Genomic DNA, 18904 nt, shown 5'->3' on the forward strand with positions numbered 1-18904 from the left:
GGTGTTGGAAAAGGAAGGGAGAATAGTGAAAAATGAAATCGGTTTCGCTCTTCATATATTTTAAGGTTCATTTGCTATGACTGTGTAAAGGCTTGCTCTACAGTTGGAAAATTATGTGCATAGCTATGCAGCTATAATTGTAATATAGTACATATAAGGTTATATATATTATATAAGAATATTGTATAATATTATGTGTGGTGTACTATTGTTAATTATAATGTTATAATTATATCAGCATAGCTATGACGGTAAAATCATCTTGTGGACACACTTATCCCCTAATAATAATAATAATAATAATAAATAATAAATACATTAATAATGAGATTGTGGCCATCTAGAAAAGAGATTTAAACTGGAAAGTGACTGCAGAAGGTTTGAAAATAAAATTCAGGGCTGAACTAAACATTTTGATTGAAGAAATACCTGAATGAATATAAGAATAGTGACAAATCACGAGTAGAAATAATTGTCCACTCTCACTGATAAGGAAGACTCTGTTGTTGATTTGTAAGAACAGGAAGAAATGTGGGAGATTACATCAACTGCCTTGACTGGGGAGTGTTCCCGTTATATATAAGTCAAATTCACGCTTGGGATCATGGTGAGTGCTCGGTATTGCTGTACGTACAAGTATCAACAATGGATGGGGGGCGGGTGGAGGTGAGGGTTGCTTGTTTGCACGTGGCAAGAAGTTTGGAGGTGGTGTTTTTTTCATTTGAAGATCTCACCAGAGTTAGCTATACTTTTATCAGTTCCACATTTGATTATTTCATTGCATTGTGTCCATGGGGCTACCCTTGAGGACCACAGGGACACTTCAATAGTGCAGAATGCAAATATACATATATTTCCTGGCATTCTGGTAAGGAACACATTGCAATTGTACTCTGCACTGGAATAGAACTGGTTTCTAGATTAAGTTTAAAGTATTGTTTTGGGCCTAAATAAGCTACGAGTTAGTTTGGGCATTGTTATTTCCCTTAGTGTGCTACTGTGATAGTTTGGATAAGTGGAGTCACTGCAGCTAAAGTTTAACAGGATAATTTATATAACAAATTAAAAGAAGAGGGACAAATCGGAGGGCATTTGAAGGGTTCTGGATTCTGAACCTTATTCTTAGTTTGACAGAGCCTGGATTTACAAGAATTTGCATGACCTGTCTATGTTATGAGGCTTCCCCTAGGAGGGTAGGTCAAATGGACACCTGAATTAGATGAAGGGGGGAAAAGTTAATGTGGTGAAGGGTCTATTTTTGGTTATTGAACCACAAGAACTCTCTTGTATGAGCTTTTAAAAAATGTGTGTAAATACCTATAGTATAGACAAGTTCTTTTGGATAAATATAAATAAATAAGGCCAAATCCTGAAGTCTTTACTCGAACAAAATTCCTAATGACTCCAAGTGACACTTTCCATGGGAAAAGATCTGCAAGCTCGAGAATTAATTATTCACTATAGACTGTATATTTATATGTTCCGGGTACTATACTTTAATGTAGTTTTCCCTTTGAGGCACGATACAGAGAGTTGCAAATTTAGCTTTATATTTATAATTTTCTTATGAAATATAAATACGAAAAGTTATTCACTTCCATCATATGAGCTGCAGCCGTTAAATGTCTGATGAATATACTAATTTTTGCTGAGAATTGAATGTAGTTTTACAGAGCGGAAGAGGAAATTCTGGATATAAATGATAATGCTCCCAGGTTCTCCAAATTAAAAAAAAACTATGTTAAAAATAAGTGAGATCACAGCATCCGGAGCGCGGTTTCCTCTAGATGACGCGCAGGATCCTTATGCGGGGATTGATCTTTCTCCAGAGCTTTGATCTCAGTGACAATAAACGCTTCACTTTGGATGTGCAGTTTACCTGAGGCTCGATATGCAGAAGTTGTGTTGGAGAAAGCTCTGAACCAGAAGGACCAGGTTGTTCATTGTTTAATCCTCACAGCCACTGACTGTGGGGATCCGGTCACAGGATCTAGGCAGATAGATCCATGTCAGTTTACAAGGAGCCAACTTTTAGTCAACCTGAATATAAAATGGCAGAGGTGCTTAATGACTTCTCTGTTTTGGTTTTCACAAGGAAGGTTGGTGGTGATTGGATGTCTAACATAGTGAATACCAGTGAAAATGAGGTAGGATCAGAAGAGGCTAAAATAGGGAAAGAACAAGTTAAAATTACTTGGACAAATTAGATGTCTTCAAGTCACTAGAGCCTGATTAAATGCATCCTAGAATACTCAAGGATCTGACTGAGGAGATATCTGAGCCATTAGCTATTATCTTTGACAAGTCATGGAAGACTGGAGAGATTCCAGAAGACTGGAAAAGGGCAAATATAGTGCCCATCTATAAAAAGGGAAATAAGGACAACCCAGGAAATTACAGACCAGTCAGCTTAACTTCTGTACCCAGAAAGATAATGGAGCAAATAATTAAACAATCAATTTGCAAACATCTAGAAGATAATAAGGGTATAAGTAACAATGAGCATGGATTTTTCAAAAACAAATTGTGTCAAACCAACCTGATAGCTTTCTTTGACAGGGTAACAAGCCTTGTAGATGGGGAGGAAGTGGTAGATGTGGTATATCTTGACTTCAGTAAAGTTTTTGATACTGTCTCGCATGACCATCTCATAAACAAACTAGGGAAATGAAACCTAGATGGAGCTACTATAAGGTGGATGCAAAAGTGGTTGGAAAACCATTCCTAGATAGTAGTTATCAGTGGTTCACAGTCATGCTGGAAGGCCACAATGAGTGGGATCCCACAGGCATCAGTTCTGGGTCCGGTTCTGTTCAATATCTTCATCAATGATTTAGATAATGGCATACTTATAAACACTTATAAAGTTTGTGGTTGATACCAAGATGAGAGGGGTTGCAAGTGCTTTGGAGCATAGGATTACAATTCAAAATGATCTGGACAAACTGGAGAAATGGTCTGAAGTAAATAGGGTGAAATTCAGTAAGGACAAATGCAAAGTACTCCATTTAGGAAGGAAAAATCAGTTGCACATATACAAAATGGGAAATGACTGCCTAGGAAGGAGTACTGCAGAAAAGGGATCTGGGGGTCATAGTCGACCAAAAGCTAAATATGAGTCAACAGTGTAATGCTGTTGCAAAAAAAAAAGCAAACATCATTCTGGGATGTATTAGCAGGAGTGATGTAAGCAACACATGAGAAGTAATTCTTCCACTCTGATTAGGTCTCAATTGGAGTATTGTGTCCAGGGCCGGAGGAAGACCTTTAGAGGCCCTAAGCACTGAAAAGATTATGGTGCCCCCCCATATGTAATTCAAAATAAAAACCATACTATATCATAAAATAAAATTTTATTTTTCAAAATGACACATAACTTACATTTATGCTGAAATTAAAATAGCTTCTTTCTAGATTTTCTGATTGCAAAATTCTGGATAAGTTCATCGAAGCTGACTCAACAAAGCATGTCCGCTTCCATACACAATAAGGAAAGTGAAACAAGTCTGTCCTGACACATTGTTGTTCTCTGTGGGATTTTTATTCTTTTTATCTGTGAAAAAGAGCGCTCTGCGGAGCAGTTAGTAATCATCAATGTTAGAAAAATACGTAGTGCGATCTCTACATTTGGAAATACACATTGTATTCCGTCTTTCAATATTGTGTCATGAAGATCAATGTGACTGAATTTCATTTTTCCTGTTTCATTAAACTTTGCATGCATATAGTAGTGGAACTGCCGTGCTTCTTGACAGAGATTGATGTTCAAGTCAACAGGGTATGAGTCAACTAGTTTTTGGGAACCTTGTGAATATTGTTCGTCAGATAAGTCCATATCATTTAGAAAAGAAAATCTACTTGATACTTCTTTGTACACTTCACCTCTCCTCTTCATATGAACTTCAAGTGTATCAATTATAGCTTAGTAAGTAGATATGCAAAATTTGTCTCTAGGATTCAATGCTGTTTCTGTTGCACTGCTATCATTTGCTTGTTTTTTCCTGATTCGCTTGCGGGACTGGGCTTCTTTATAGTTAGTATCAGGCAAGATATTTTTTGATATATCTTCAAATCTTTCAAAATCATTCCTCAAAGTGTGTAATGATTGACAGAGGACTGCACATGTTTTCAAATCCAATTCTTTTTCTTGGAGAGCTTGACTTGTGTGGTAAAAGTGTCATAAAATTTCATTCCACATGGTCAATATAAATACAAACTCTAGTTCTTGCATCTTGTTTGCAATGTTTTCTGCCTCTCATATAGTTTCTCCCTTTTGTGATTGGTCTTCAGCTATACTTCTAATGCATCCACAATCTTTGAGTAGGACTCCAGAATTGCACTTGTTGTCACTGCATGTGCCTCCCAGCGAGTATTAGAAAGAGATTTCAACACATGATCATTGCCCAAATATGCTTTAAGAACTGCCCATAGGTGTGTTAAGGCAGAGAAAAATGTATAAAGTAACTGGACTGTTGAGAAAAAACTTACTGCCACTAGACAACAATCAACAGCACTGCAGCCAACAAGATTGAGAGAGTGTGCAGCACATGGTAAGAATATGGCATATTTGTTCTGTTTTAAAAGGTTCTTCTGCATTCCTTGGTAATGCCCTGACATGTTGGCAGCTTTGTCATAAGATTGACCTCTGTACTTTGAGAAATCTATTTTGCAAACTTGGCACAGATAATGCAGTACTTGATTTGCCATTTCTTCACCAGTGTGGCTTTTCAAACTGAGGAATGTTACAAATTGTTCAACAGGTTTTCCAGCTGTGGGAGACACATATCTTAGTACAATACTCAATTGATCAATATGGGAAAGATCAGGTGTAGAGTCAACAGATAAACTGAAGTACCCAGCAGTACTTATTTCATCCACAATAGCTGAATGAACTTTGTCACTCATTAGACCAATGTGTTCATCACATATTGTCTTGGATAAGTATGATGGGTTACCTTTGCCAGCATTCCCATATTTTGAGATATGGTCTGCTAAAAATGGGTCAAACTGAGCCACAAGCTCCAACAAGAATATAACTTAAAAGAATATGTCAATAATAAAACATAAATTTATTGCAATACATGACAGGATCTGATTTCCTCGTATTATTTCATCTACGTTAGTAGGATGCCCCCCTGGTTTAGGTGGGTATAAGTAATAAAAAGAGAACAGAAAAACAGGGGAAGAGTGTGTAGTGGAGTGTAAAGAAGTCTAACAAAGTTCTGATTTTTCCCATGATGACTACTTTGATGCTTTTTTTGAAATATCAAATATCACATTTTTTAAAAAAAAATCTCATTTTTTGGTGCACCCTGCTTTACTGGTGCCCTAAGCAAATGTTTAGTCTGCCTACTGGGTAATCCAGCCCTGATTGTGTCCAGTTCTGGGTGCCTCATTTCAGGAAGGATGTGGACATATTAGAGAGTCCAGAGAAGAGCAATAAAAATGACTAAAGTTCCAGGACAGGGATTGGTAACTTTTAAGCCCCCTGGTGGGTCAGGCCGGTTCATTTATTTGCTGCATCTGCAGGTTCGGCCAATTGTGGCTCCCACTGGCCGTGGTTCACCATCCCAGGCCAATGGGGGCTGCGGGAAGTGGCGCAGGCCGAGGGATGTGCTGGCTGCTGCTTCCCACAGCCCCCATTGGCCTGGAGCAGCAAACCGCAGCCAGTGGAAGCCATGATCAGCCGAACCTGAGGACATGGCAAGTAAACAAACTGGCCCGGCCAGCCAGGTAGCTTATCCTGGTGGGCCACGTGCCAAAGGTTGCCAATCCCTGGTCTAGGAAATATGACCTATGAGGGAAGATTGAAAAAATTGGGTTTGTTTAGTCTGGAAAAGAGAAGACTGAGAGGGTACATGATACCAGTTTTCAAGTACGTAAAAGGTTGTTACAAGGAAGAGGAAGAAAAATTGTCCTTTTTAACTTCTGAGGATAGGACAAGAAGCAAAGGGCTTAAATTGCAGCAAGGGAGGTTTAGGTTGGTGTGATGGGGCGGCTGCCCCTCACTGGTAGATAAGCCTGGGGAGGCTATGCAGAGGCAGCCAATGAGGAAAAGGCTTATAGTGACAACCAATCAGGAGAAGTTTTACTGGAACAGACAATTAGGGCCAGGCTGGCCCAGGGATAGGTCAGTGGTTTGAGCATTAGCTTGCTAAACCCAGGGTTGTGAGTTCAATTCTTGAGGGGGTCATTTAGGGATCTGGGGCAAAAATTGGGGATTGGTCTTGCTTTGAGCAGGGGGTTGGACTAGATGACTCCTGAGGTCTCTTCCAACCCTGATATTCTATGATTCTAACCCTGATAGCCTATGATCATATAAGAAGGGGCCGCTGAGCAGAGGAGGAGGCAGTCACTCCCTGAAGGGTGAGGGAGGAGGACTGGCTGCTTAGACGTCTGGAGCACCATGGACAGAGCAGTGCTGGGTAGGGTCAGCAGAGTAGAAGAAAGCTCCAGGCTGATGGCTGCCAGACTGAGGCCCTGATACAAGAGCAGAGAAGGTGCTAGGGCTTCAGGGAAGCTACCCAGAGAAGGAGATGTCAGAGTTGGAGGAGGGGCAGTACATGGCTGTCAGCTATAGGGTCCCTGCGATGGGATCCGGAGTAGCGGGCGGGCCCATGTCTCATCTCCCCTTGCCCCCACTTGCCACTGAGGGGAGTGGCCAGTGAATGGACTGCAGTTTGCCACTGAGACAAGCAGCTAGAATCGGGACTGCAGTTTGCCACTGCGGCAAGTGGTTGAACTAAGGACTGTCGGTCCCCCAGAAGGAGGGAAAGAACCAAGTGGGGCAGAGCCAGAGGCCTGTGTCCAGAAGAGGATGATGCAGTCCGGGGAGCGATGTGGGTCCTGCACATGGAGACAGGAGTGACGATGGGCAAGACACCACTAGACGAGGGCACTCTGGTGAAATGAGAACTAATTCCCAGGACAGCCAGCAGGAGGCGCTGTGGTGGCGAGTCACACCCTGTTCCAATTGGACATTAGGAAAAAGTTTCCTAACTGTCAGGGTGGTTAAGCACTGGAATAAATTGCTTAGAGAGGTTGTGGAATCTCCATCACTGGAGATTTTTAAGAGCAGGTTAGACAAACACCTGTCAGGAATTGTCTAGATAATTAGTCCTGCCATGAGTGCAGGGGATTGGACTAGATGTCCAGTTCTATAATTCTATGAAAATGAGAGTGGTGGGAAGCCTGCCAGAATGTACAGTAGTAGTTTCAGTAAATGCCACAGACCCTGATGAAAATTTGTATTCAGAGGTAATATACTCACTTATTAAAATACCTCAGAAAGCTTCCCAAATATTCATTATTAATTCTATAACATGAGAGATTAAAACTAAAGAACAATACCAAATTCTGTTAAATGAAAGTCCAAGCACAAGACAGTGGAGGCTAGTTCAGTCGGTGCAGAATTTTGTTACAAATTACTGATGTTATTAATAACATGCCAGAAGTTGCAATGAAATACCTTCTCAGCTGTTTAACAGACAGCTCCCCAGGGACAGTTATAGCCCCTTTTAGTGTGCATGATCATGATACTGGACAGAATGGCCAAGTCACATGTCATCACAGAAAATATCACATTTCACTTGAAAAGTAAGATGACAATTATTACAGGTTAGTGAATGACAGAACGTTGGACAGAGAGCTGGTGTCTGAATATGATGTAACTAAATTTAGATAAAAATAATGCCAGAATTGCATTCTTAAGGAATGTCAAATCCACTAAGGCCATATCTACACTACAAATAATGTCAACCTAAGTTACGTCTGCAAACAGCTGGTGCAGATATTACATGACTTGTGCATGTTCAAAGTGTGCTCCTTGTGTCAGTGGTGCGTGTCATCACCAGGAGTGCTTGTATTGATGCAAAGTGCACTGCACCGTGGGTTGCTATCCCACAGTACAGTGTGCCACCATCCAGTGCAGGGTGTTTTGGGAAAATTTTCCAATGCCTTATGGGGCTGTGTCATAAATATAAAGGGAAGGGTAAACACCTTTAAAATCCCTCCTGGCCAGAGGAAAAATCCTCTCACCTGTAAAGGGTTAAGAAGCTAAAGGTAACTTCACTGGCAAAATGACCAATGAGGAGACAAGATACTTTCAAAAGCTGGAAGGAGGGAGAGAAACAAAGGGTCTGTGTCTGTCTATATGCTGCTTTTGCCGGGGATAGACCAGGAATAGAGTCTTAGAACTTTTAGTAAGTAATCTAGCTAGGTATGTGTTAGATTATGATTTCTTTAAATGGCTGAGAAAAGAATTGTGCTGAATAGAATGACTATCTCTGTCTGTGTGTCTTTTTTGTAACTTAAGGTTTTGCCTAGAGGGATTCTCTATGTTTTGAATCTAATTACCCTGTAAGGTATCTACCATCCTGATTTTACAGAGGTGATTCCTTTACCTCTATTTACTTCTATTTTTATTAAAAGTCTTCTTGTAAGAAAACTGAATGCTTTTTCATTGTTCTCAGATCCAAGGGTTTGGGTCTGTGGTCACCTATGCAAATTGGTGAGGATTTTTACCAAACCTTTCCCAGGAAGTGGGGTGCAAGGGTTGGGAGGATTTTGGGGGGAAAGACGTGTCCAAACTACATTTCCCAGTAAATCCAGTTAAAATTTGGTGATGGCAGTGGTTATTCCAAGGACAAAGGATAAAATTAATTTGTACCTTAGGGAAGTTTTAATCTAAGCTGTTAAAAGTAAGCTTAGGAGGTTTTCATGCAGGTCCCCAGATCTGTACCCTAGAGTTCAGAGTTGGGGAGGAACCTTGACAGGCTGAAACAAGTGGCACAAGGGTAACTGGGAGCATGGGTTCAACTTCCCATAATGCAGTGTTCTCCATCCCATAATTACATCAGCACATCTGAAATATTTTGTGCCCCTTTTCAAAATCCCCACAAACTCATGCATCCCTTCTTGCTGTCCACCATCTGTGACAGAAGCGTGGAGCCTGCATATCTCTGCACTATTGTCATGAGCCAGATCCTTCAGTATTTGCAGAGCTGCAAGTGGAGCCACTGGAAACATGCCAATTTCTTGGAGGCTAGTTTGCTATGGGACATAGAAAGAAACAATTCAAGGTTGTTGGTGGCATTCACAGAGCAGCTGCAGATGGAGGAGCACCAGTTCTGGGCCTGAGAAACAAGTACTGACTGGTGGGATCACACTGTCATGCAGGTTTGGGATGATGAGCAGTGGCTTGCAGAACTTTTGAAAGCACAAGGTCACATTCCTGGATCTGTTCAGCCCCCTAGCACAGGGACTGCAAAATGAGAGCCATGCTGACAGTTGAGAAGCAAGTGGTGATTGCACTGCGGAAACTTGGAGCACCAGTTTGCTACTGATCAGTCGGGAATCAATTTGGAGTCAAGAAATCCACGACAGCAGCAGTTGTCATGCAGGACTGTGACTCTGGGCAATGTACAGGACATAGTGGATGGTTTTGCAGCAATGAAGTTTCCAAACTGTGGTGCAGCGATAAATGGCATGCATATCTCTATTTTAGCACCAGCCCACCTTGCCACAAAGTACATCGACAGAAAAGGATACTTTTCTATGCTAAAACAATCACTGGTGGATCACCATGATATACGATATATATGACATGATATACTGACATCAATGTGGGCTGGTCAGGGAAGGTGCATGACACACACCTTCAGGTACACAGAACTGTTCAGAAAGCTGTACGCAGGGACTTTCTTTCCTGACCACAGGATTACCATTGGGAAAGTTAAAATGCCAATAGTGATCCTGGGAGACCCTACCTACCGCTTGCTCCAATGGCTCATGAAGCCATACACCAGCCACCTTGACAGCATCAAGGAGCATTTCAACTACAGGCTCAGCAGATGCAAAATGACAGTTGAATGTGCCTATGATCATTTGAAGGGTCTCTGATGTTGTTTACTTATGATATTGGACCTCACTGGAAAAAATATTCCAATGGTTATGGCTGCCTGCTGTGTCCTACCATAATATCTGTGAAGAAAAGGGGGGAAAGTTTCCACTGCAGTGGAGCGTGGAAGTGGAGCAGCTGTCTGCTGAATTTGAACAGCCAAATATAAGGGTGTCATAAATATAAGGGGAAGGGTAAACCCCTTTGAAATCCCTCCTGGCCAGGGGAAAGCTCCTCTCACCTGTAAAGGGTTAAGAAGCTAAAGGTAACCTCGCTGGAACCTGACCAAAATGACCAATGAGGAGACAAGATACTTTCAAAAGCTGGGAGGAGGGAGAGAAACAAAGGGTCTGTGTCTGTCTGTATGCTGCTTCTTGCCAGGGACAGAACAGGAATGGAGTCTTAGAACTTTTAGTAAGTAATCTAGCTAGGTATGTGTTAGATTATGATTTCTTTAAATGGCTGAGAAAAGCATTGTGCTGAATAGAATAACTATTTCTGTCTGTGTATCTTTTTTGTAACCTAAGGTTTTGCCTAGAGGGGTTCTCTATGTTTTTGAATCTAATTACCCTGTAAGATATCTACCATCCTGATTTTACAGGGGGGATTTCTTTATTTCTATTTACTTCTATTTTTTATTAAAAGTCTTCTTGTAAAAACTGAATGCTTTTTCATTGTTCTCAGATCCAAGGGTTTGGGTCTGTGGTCACCTATGCAAATTGGTGAGGCTTTTTATCCAACATTTCCCAGGAAAGGGGGGGTGCAAGTGTTGGGAGGATTGTTCATTGCCCTTAAGATCCAAGGGTCTGGGTCTGTAGTCACCTAGGCAAATTGGTGAGGCTTTTTACCAAACCTTGTCCAGGAAGTGGGGTGCAAGGTTTTGGGAAGTATTTTGGGGGGAAGGACGCGTCCAAACAGCTCTTCCCCAGTAACCAGTATTAGTTTGGTGGTGGTAGCGGCTATTCCAAGGATAACGGGTGTAATATTTTGTACCTTGGGGAAGTTTTGACCTAAGCTGGTAAAGATAAGCTTAGGAGGTTTTTCATGCAGGTCCCCACATCTGTACCCTAGAGTTCAGAGTGGGGGAGGAACCTTGACAAAGGGCTATAAGAAGAGCTCAGTGTGGAGCTATGTAGCTCAGGGAGGATTTGAAAGACCATTTAAATAGCGAGTCACAGTAGTGTGTATTGCTGTAGTATGTTCTATCTGGCCTTGCTCTTTTGCAGCCCAGTATGAATCCTGAAGTGAGTGTTGTATGCATAGGAATATAACATTATCAACGAACATAAGAACATAAGAATGGCCATACTGGGTCAGACCAAAGGTCCATCCAGCTCAGTATCCTGTCTACCGACAGTGGCCAATGCCAGGTGCCCCAGAGGGAGTGAACCTAACTGGTAATGATCAAGTGATCTCTCTCCTGCCATTCATCTCCACCCTCTGACAAACAGAGGCTAGGGACACCATTCCTTACCCATCCTGGCTAATAGCCATTAATAGACAACCTCCATGAATTTATCTAGTTCTCTTTTAAACCCTGTTATAGTCCTCACCTTCACAACCTCCTCAGGCAAGGAGTTCCACAGGTTGACTGTGTGTGCTGTGTGAAGAAGAACTTCCTTTTATTTGTTTTAAACCTGCTGCCCATTCATTTCATTTGGTGGCCCCTAGTTCTTATATTATGGGAACAAGTAAATAACTTTTCCTTATTCACTTTCTCCACACACCTCATGATTTTATGTACCTCTATCATATCTCCCCTTAGTCTCCTTTTTTCCAAGCTGAAAAGTCCCAGCCTCTTTAATCTCTCCTCACATGGGACCCGTTCCAAACCCCTAATCATTTTAGTTGCCCTTCTCTGAACCTTTTCTAATGCCAGAATATCTTTTTTGAGATGAGACCACATCTGTATACAGTATTCAAGATGTGGCCATACCATGGATTTATACATGGACAATAAGATATTCTCCATCTTATTCTCTATCCCTTTTTTGATGATTCCTAACATCCTGTTCACTTTTTTGACTGCCGCTGCACACTGCATGGACGTCTTCAGAGAACTATCCACGATGACTCCAAGATCTCTTTCCTGATTAGCTGTAGCTAAATTAGCCCCCATCATATTGTATGTATAGTTGGGGTTATTTTTTCCAATGTGCATTATTTTACATTTATCCACATTAAATTTCATTTACCATTTTGTTGCCCAATCACTTAGTTTTGTGAGATCTTTTTGAGGTTCTGCAGTCTTAACTATCTTGAGCAGTTTAGTATCATCTGCAAACTTTGCCACCTCACCGTTTACCCCTTTCTCCAGATCATTTATGAATAAGTTGAATAGGATTGGTCCTTGGACTGACTCTTGGGGAACACCACTAGTTACCCCTCTCCATTCTGAAAATTTACCATTTATTCCTACTATTTGTTCCCTGTCTTTTAACCAGTTCTCAATCCATGAAAGGATCTTCCCTCTTATCCCATGACAATTTAATTTACATAAGAGCCTTTGGTGAGGGACCTTGTCAAAGGCTTTCTGGAAATCTAAATACACTATGTCCACTGGATCCCCCTTGTCCACATGTTTGTTGACCCTATTAATGTTTGTTGAACCTATTAAATGTTTGTTGAACCTATTAATATTGTCTGATAAACATGTTATGGTTAATGACAAAATGAACTAACAGGAAATTTTTGGGTGTCAGACATGCTCATCACCAGCCTGCATATGTTGTTAAGTAATAAAGACATATTATGTTCCAAAAAATTGAATTTTATTCTGTGACATCAACCAGGCAAATAAAAAATCATTTAAAACATTATAAAACTTAATCAATTAAGGGAACTCAACTTATAAAGAGAAAAGAACTGTCATTTCCTTTTCAAGTACACATACACCAACCAAGTCTTTCACAGGTCAGTGTATTTGCAGCTGTGATTTTCTTTAATGTCTCCTGAGGTGGACTGGTAGGGGTAGTGCAGCAGCCCCGACGTCATGTGGAATGTTGAAGGGGGATGTAGAAAGGGCCCAACATTGAGTTGTCTATGGGCTGCAGAGGGAGGCAAGCATGGGATTCTTGGAGCTGCAGGTCTACCAGTGTCCACAGCATCTCTGTTTTCTGCCTGAGAAACCCCATTGTGTCCAGGTGCATCCCCCTCTCCTTTTCCTGTTTGGAATCCCAGGCCTTTTTCCTCTCCACTCTTTCTTTCTCCATGCTATCTCCAAGGATCATCCTCCAGGCCCTGGTCATGTTCTCTGATGCAGCACAGGCTTGCAGCATTTCCTGGAACATGTAATTCCAAGTCCTCTTCTTTCTCCTCCTTATCTGGCTCTGGTCTTCTGCTGGTGTGGAAAGGGAGACTCTCAAGGCCACAATACCAGCAGCTGCAGATACAACACCCAGAGGTACCATTGTCAGGGTATTCAAGACAGAAATTGAAACTTAGGATACTGAACTCACTCCCCTTGAACATCATAAATTTTAAGCACTAAATTCTCACTTCTCCTGAATGCATCTGATGAAGTGAGCAGTAGCTCAAGAAAGCTTATGCTCAAATAAATTTGTTAGTCTCTAAGGTGCCACAAGTACTCCTTTTCTTTTTGTGAATACAGACTAACATGGCTGCTACTCTGAAACCTGTCGTTTCTCCTTGGGATTGATACAGTATGGCACCAGTCATAGCACCAGCCCTGGTGAGTATGGGGCTCCAGGGGGCAGTGTTGTGGAAATGAGAGGGGGATAGTTCACAGGTATGACTATATGTGTATAGGGCAATGGCACCTGAATACTGGTAATCCTTCTCCTCCATGTCCCAAGAATCTGCTCATAGATATCAATGTTTCTATGGCTGGATTGGAGCTGGCCTGCACAGCCTCTTCTCCCCACAAACCCAGGAGAGCCAACTCCACCTGTGTACTCCAGACAGGAGCACATCTGCAGCATGGAACCAGCATGGGCAGTTGGGCAGTTGCACACAACAATGGAAAGTTGCTAGGTGTGCTTGCCAAGCTGGGCAGCCAGGAAAAGGAATTTCAAAAATTCATAGGGCTTTAATGGGGATGCGTGTCTTCCTGTCCATGTGGCTCTTTGGTAGTGGAGTTCACAATCATGACCAGAGCAGTTACTGTGGGGCACTGGGGGACATCTCCTGGAAGCCAGTAACAGTCAATGTAATTAACACAGTGTCTACACTGACACTGAGTCAACCTAACTACATCAACCTTGACTCTATGCTGCTTGAGTAGGTAGTGTTATTAAGTCAGCTTAGCTAGATAGTTAAGAGCAGGGGCGACATTGGGGGGAGGGCTTGTGGAGCTTAAGCCACCCCAAAATTTTCCTTTCCTGCCCCCTGTAGCCGCCCCTTAGCAGCTGCTGCTCTCCAGCTGCCCAACTCTGAAGGCAGAGTGGAGGGAGAAGTGGCTGCTGGCCAGGCGCCAAGCTCCAGCAGCAACAGAGAAGTAAGCCTGGATGGGAGGTTAGGGTGCCTGAGAGCAGCCACTGGCATGTGTCCCTGCCTGCTGGGGTATTCTACCCATGGCAAGTGAAGGGTCCTCGGCTCTCCACAGTGGCCTGGACTGATCCATTCTGGCCTGGGCTCCCGGGCACTGCCACCACCGTCACTGCTCCCTTACGGCTCTGCTGGCCCAGAGCCCGGTCTCCCAAATTTTGCTAATAGTTCTAATGATCTTCATAATGGTTACTTAAAATTTTTCATGCTGAATTTGTCAAAGTATCATGAATTTAATATCCATGATATTTTGACAAATTTATTAGGAAGAAGTATTACATAGAGTAAGTAGTTGATTGATATAATGGATAAGAATGGCCATACTGGATCAGACTAATGGTCCATCTAGCCCAGCATTCTCTCTTCTGACAGTGGCTAGTGCCAGGTGCTTCAGAGAGAATGAGCAAAATGGGACAATCATTGCGTGATCTGGCAGTCAGAAGTTTAGGGACACCCAGAGCATGGGGTTGCGTCCCTGGCCATCTTGGCTAATAGCCATTGATAGGCATAATGTGTATTTCAGAAGAATATATGCACAGTTATGATATAAACATTTAGAATATATTTTGTTTAGCGTTATTAACTGCTGTTTTTAACAGAAAATTAAAAACTATATTTCACCTTTTTTATAAGTTCACCTTCGAAGTAAACTGAAAATGTGTTTTATAGATTATCTGACAAAATTTCTAGATTTACATAGGTGTGTTCTGTATATCAGTGAGAAACAACCAAATAAAACAAAAAACAAGAAAATATGCTCTTAGCAATTTTGTGAAAAAATCTAATTGTGAAATGTTTTGGAAGTTCTTGTACCTTTGAGGATCGTTTACATACCAATTTAAAATTCTCTACCTTGTATAGAAAACCTCTAACTCCGAAGTGCAACACCATCTCTGGTGAAATTCCAGTGAATTTAAAGCGAGAGATTTAAATAGACTCAAAGAATCATAGAATTTGATGTTGCATTTTTATATTTTTAGTATTAGTTTTTAAAACATTTAATAATGAATTTCGCATAGAATTAGATTTCGATTAGAAGACATATCCTCACATATCCATCGCTCCTACATGCACGTCATATTTAGTCAGAGATATGATTTTGCATACTAAATAATGATAGAGTGTTTAGGTTTTGGTACTGAAAATGCCTATTTTATTTTATTTTGTTTTATTTTATTTTATTTTATTTGTTATTTTTAAAAATAAGTGTACACAACAGAGAATGAGTTTCAGTTTATTAATTCTGCACGCTGCAGTTACTCGGCAAAGACTCAGCGTGTCGCCGTTGGCCGACCAGAAGAGGCGGCTGCCGATCCATTGGAGCCTCCTGCGGTGCTACGAAAATAACAGAAACAGCAGCAGGATATTCCTGCCCTGTCGCTGATACAATACGTCATTTTTCAGGATTATTGCAGACAATTGGGTGGCAATTGTGATTTTTTATGTTTGTCATTTCCACGGATTCTTTGAGCCGAACGAGAAATTCACATATCGGAACTGTTCAGAATAAACCAAACTGGACATTCAGTAAAGATGGGAGAGGAAACCAGACACAGAGAGCCGGACCCGGCAGTCAGACGGCAAATACTATTCTTTCCCTTCTTATTCTCTTTCTTCGGCCGGGCGGTCTCGGAGCAGATTCGTTATTCGATTCCTGAAGAAATGGCCAAAGGTTCCCTTGTGGGGCACCTCGTCAAGGATTTGGGACTGAATGTGAGAGAACTGCCTCAGCGAAAGCTTAGTGTTGTCTCTGGTTTTGAAAAGCATTACTTCGCTACTAACACAGAAAATGGAAACCTGATTGTAAATGAAAGGATAGATCGAGAGGGAATATGCGGGGAAGCATCTCTTTGTGTCCTCAGTTTTCAGTCGGTTGTGCAAAACCCTTTTAATGTTTTTCACATGAATGTCGAGATCCAGGACATTAATGACAATGCACCGCGGTTCAATACTGAATACATTGATTTAGAAATTATTGAATCCACACTGCCGGGTACGCGATTTCCACTAGGAACGGGAAGAGATCCAGATGTCGGCACCAATTCACTACAAAATTACCAGCTCAGCCTCAATCAGTATTTTACCCTGGCGGTGAAAGAAAGCCCGGATGGCAGTAAGCAGGCAGAAATGCTACTGGAGAAACCTTTGGACCGGGAAAAGCAGAGATACCATCACTTAATCCTGACGGCTCTGGATGGCGGAGATCCAGTCAGAACTGGTACAGCTCAAGTTAGAGTTAATGTCACTGACGCCAATGACAATCCCCCAGTCTTCACTGAAGAGATCTACAAAGTCAGCCTAAGGGAAAACCTTCCAAAGGGCTCCTTAGTGCTTCAGGTGAGAGCTTCTGATACCGACGAGGGTTTAAATGCAGAAATAATGTACTCTTTCAGCAATGCCCCTGACAATGCTCGCAAACTATTCAGTCTGGATCCCCGAACGGGTGAAATTACAGTGACGAGTCCTTTGGATTTCGAAGAGGCGAAATTTTATCAGGCGGACGTGGAAGCAAAGGATGGGGGCGGTCTGACCGCTCATTCTAAGGTGCGAGTACAGATCCTCGACGAGAACGATAACGCCCCTGTGATTGACTTCACAATAATCTCCAATCTGGTTCCCGAAGACTCTCCCCCCGGGACTGTCCTGGCTCTCATTAATGTCCGTGACCCAGATTCCGGAAAAAACGGAGAGGTTACCTGTGGTGTGCAAGGTAATTTACCTGTAAAATTAACACTTTCTTCTAGTAATTCTTATAAACTCGTAACCGAAAATATTCTTGACAGAGAGACAATCTCTGACTATTCTATCACAATCACAGCCACAGACAACGGCTCTCCCTCTCTCACTACTCAGAAAACCATCCTGTTGCAGATCTCGGATATCAACGACAACGTCCCTGTCTTTGAGAAACCTTCCTACACCGCCTATGTGCCAGAGAACAATCCCTCGGGGGCCTCTGTTTTCAGTGTAAAAGCCTCAGACCGGGATCTGGACCGGAACGCCCGAGTCACTTACTCCATCCTGAGCGGCAACCTCGAAGAGGTGCCTCTCTCCTCCTACATCTCCATTAACTCCCAGACCGGAGTGATCTATGCGCAGCACTCCTTGGACTACGAGCAATTCCGGGAGTTTGAGATGCAAGTGAAGGCCCAAGACGGCGGGTCCCCGCCTCTCAGCAGCAATGTCACCGTCAGGGTGTTTATTGTGGATCAGAATGATAACGCCCCTCGCATCCTGTACCCTTCCCTCGGAGCCGATGGCTCCGCCTTATTCGAGATGGTCCCTCGCTCCTCCGAGGCAGGTTATCTGGTGACTAAGGTGGTGGCGGTGGATGCTGACTCAGGACACAATGCCTGGCTCTCCTACCACGTGCTCCAGGCCACGGACCCGTCGCTCTTCAGCATGGGGCTGCAGAGCGGGGAGATCCGGACAGCCCGCGCCTTTGCGGACAGAGATGCTGTGAAGCACAGGCTGGTCACCCTGGTGAAGGACAACGGGCAGCCGCCTCTGTCCGCCACAGTGACTCTCAACCTGGTGTTTGCCGAGAACTTCCAAGAGGCTCTTCCGGAAATGAGCGACCAATCGGGTGACTCGGAATCTCAGTCTGATTTACAGTTCTACTTGGTGCTGGCTTTAGCCCTGATCTCATTTTTTTTCCTGTTAACAATTTTAGCAGTTCTTATAATGAAATTTCGAAGATCAATGAACCACACCGTTCTCCAGTGTTTCACTCCTAGTTTGTATTCCAAATCCAATGCCAGATTCCCACCAAACCATGGCGACGGGACTTTACCATATTCTTATAACCGATGTTTACCCGTAAACTCCGGAAATAGCGATCTTAAATTTCTAAAACCAAACGACCAGGCTATAATAGCAGAGAGTATCCTTTCGAGTGACAACTCTGGAATGCTATTTCTGAGCAATAAGTGCGGCGAACCCAAATCTGAGATCAGTGTTCCTGATGAGGTGAGTTTTGCATTAGATGCCTGTTTGTTATTTGGAGTATGAAAAGTTTTAGTAAAATAAAACTAGATTTTTTTTTCTTTTAAAATGAACACCGTGATTAAGTGGTGAATATTACCATACTCCTAGGAAAAGAACGTTTAATATATTTATTAGTTCTCTTATTTGACAAGTATTGCAGAGAGGATTTGTGAATTACTGGTTAAATGTGCAAGTTAAAATTCTTATGAAATAATGGTTATATTAAAATACCCATAAAATTGGTTTCCCACACCCATTTTTGTCTGTACTTTGGCGAATAACTCCAAACCCTTGTCGGTGATCTCTACGGTAGTCCTTTAAACTTGTTGTTAATGAATGAATTACTCTGAGTGTAGTTGGGAGCTTTATCTGCATTGTTGTTTTAGGAGCTAGTCGAGTGAGGTCATTATGACAAGAAGTGTTTTAGTTTTTCTTCAATTTCTTAACCTCTTCCTTCTTTCATAGCATCTGTATAGGGTGTTATTTCACTCAAGGAAACGCTAAGTTGTTTGT

General features: G+C 42.1%; 1 protein-coding gene across 5 annotated transcripts in view; it reads left to right on the forward strand.

Moving 5' to 3' along the window:
• LOC125641569 (protocadherin gamma-C5) overlaps positions 1-18904 on the forward strand; it is a 426447-nt gene that overhangs the window by 100252 nt on the left and 307291 nt on the right. The window contains exon 1 of one of the 5 annotated variants that reach the window (XM_048861704.2): positions 15887-18373. The exons of the other annotated variants lie outside the window; for them this stretch is intronic. Coding sequence (XP_048717661.2) covers positions 15938-18373 — 2436 coding nt within the window. The 5' untranslated portion in view covers positions 15887-15937. Of the gene's footprint in view, positions 1-15886; positions 18374-18904 lie in introns of those variants that run through there. 5 annotated transcript variants of the gene reach the window in all.

The sequence above is a fragment of the Caretta caretta genome, chromosome 8 (assembly GCF_965140235.1).
Source record: "Caretta caretta isolate rCarCar2 chromosome 8, rCarCar1.hap1, whole genome shotgun sequence".
NCBI lineage: Eukaryota > Metazoa > Chordata > Testudines > Cheloniidae > Caretta > Caretta caretta.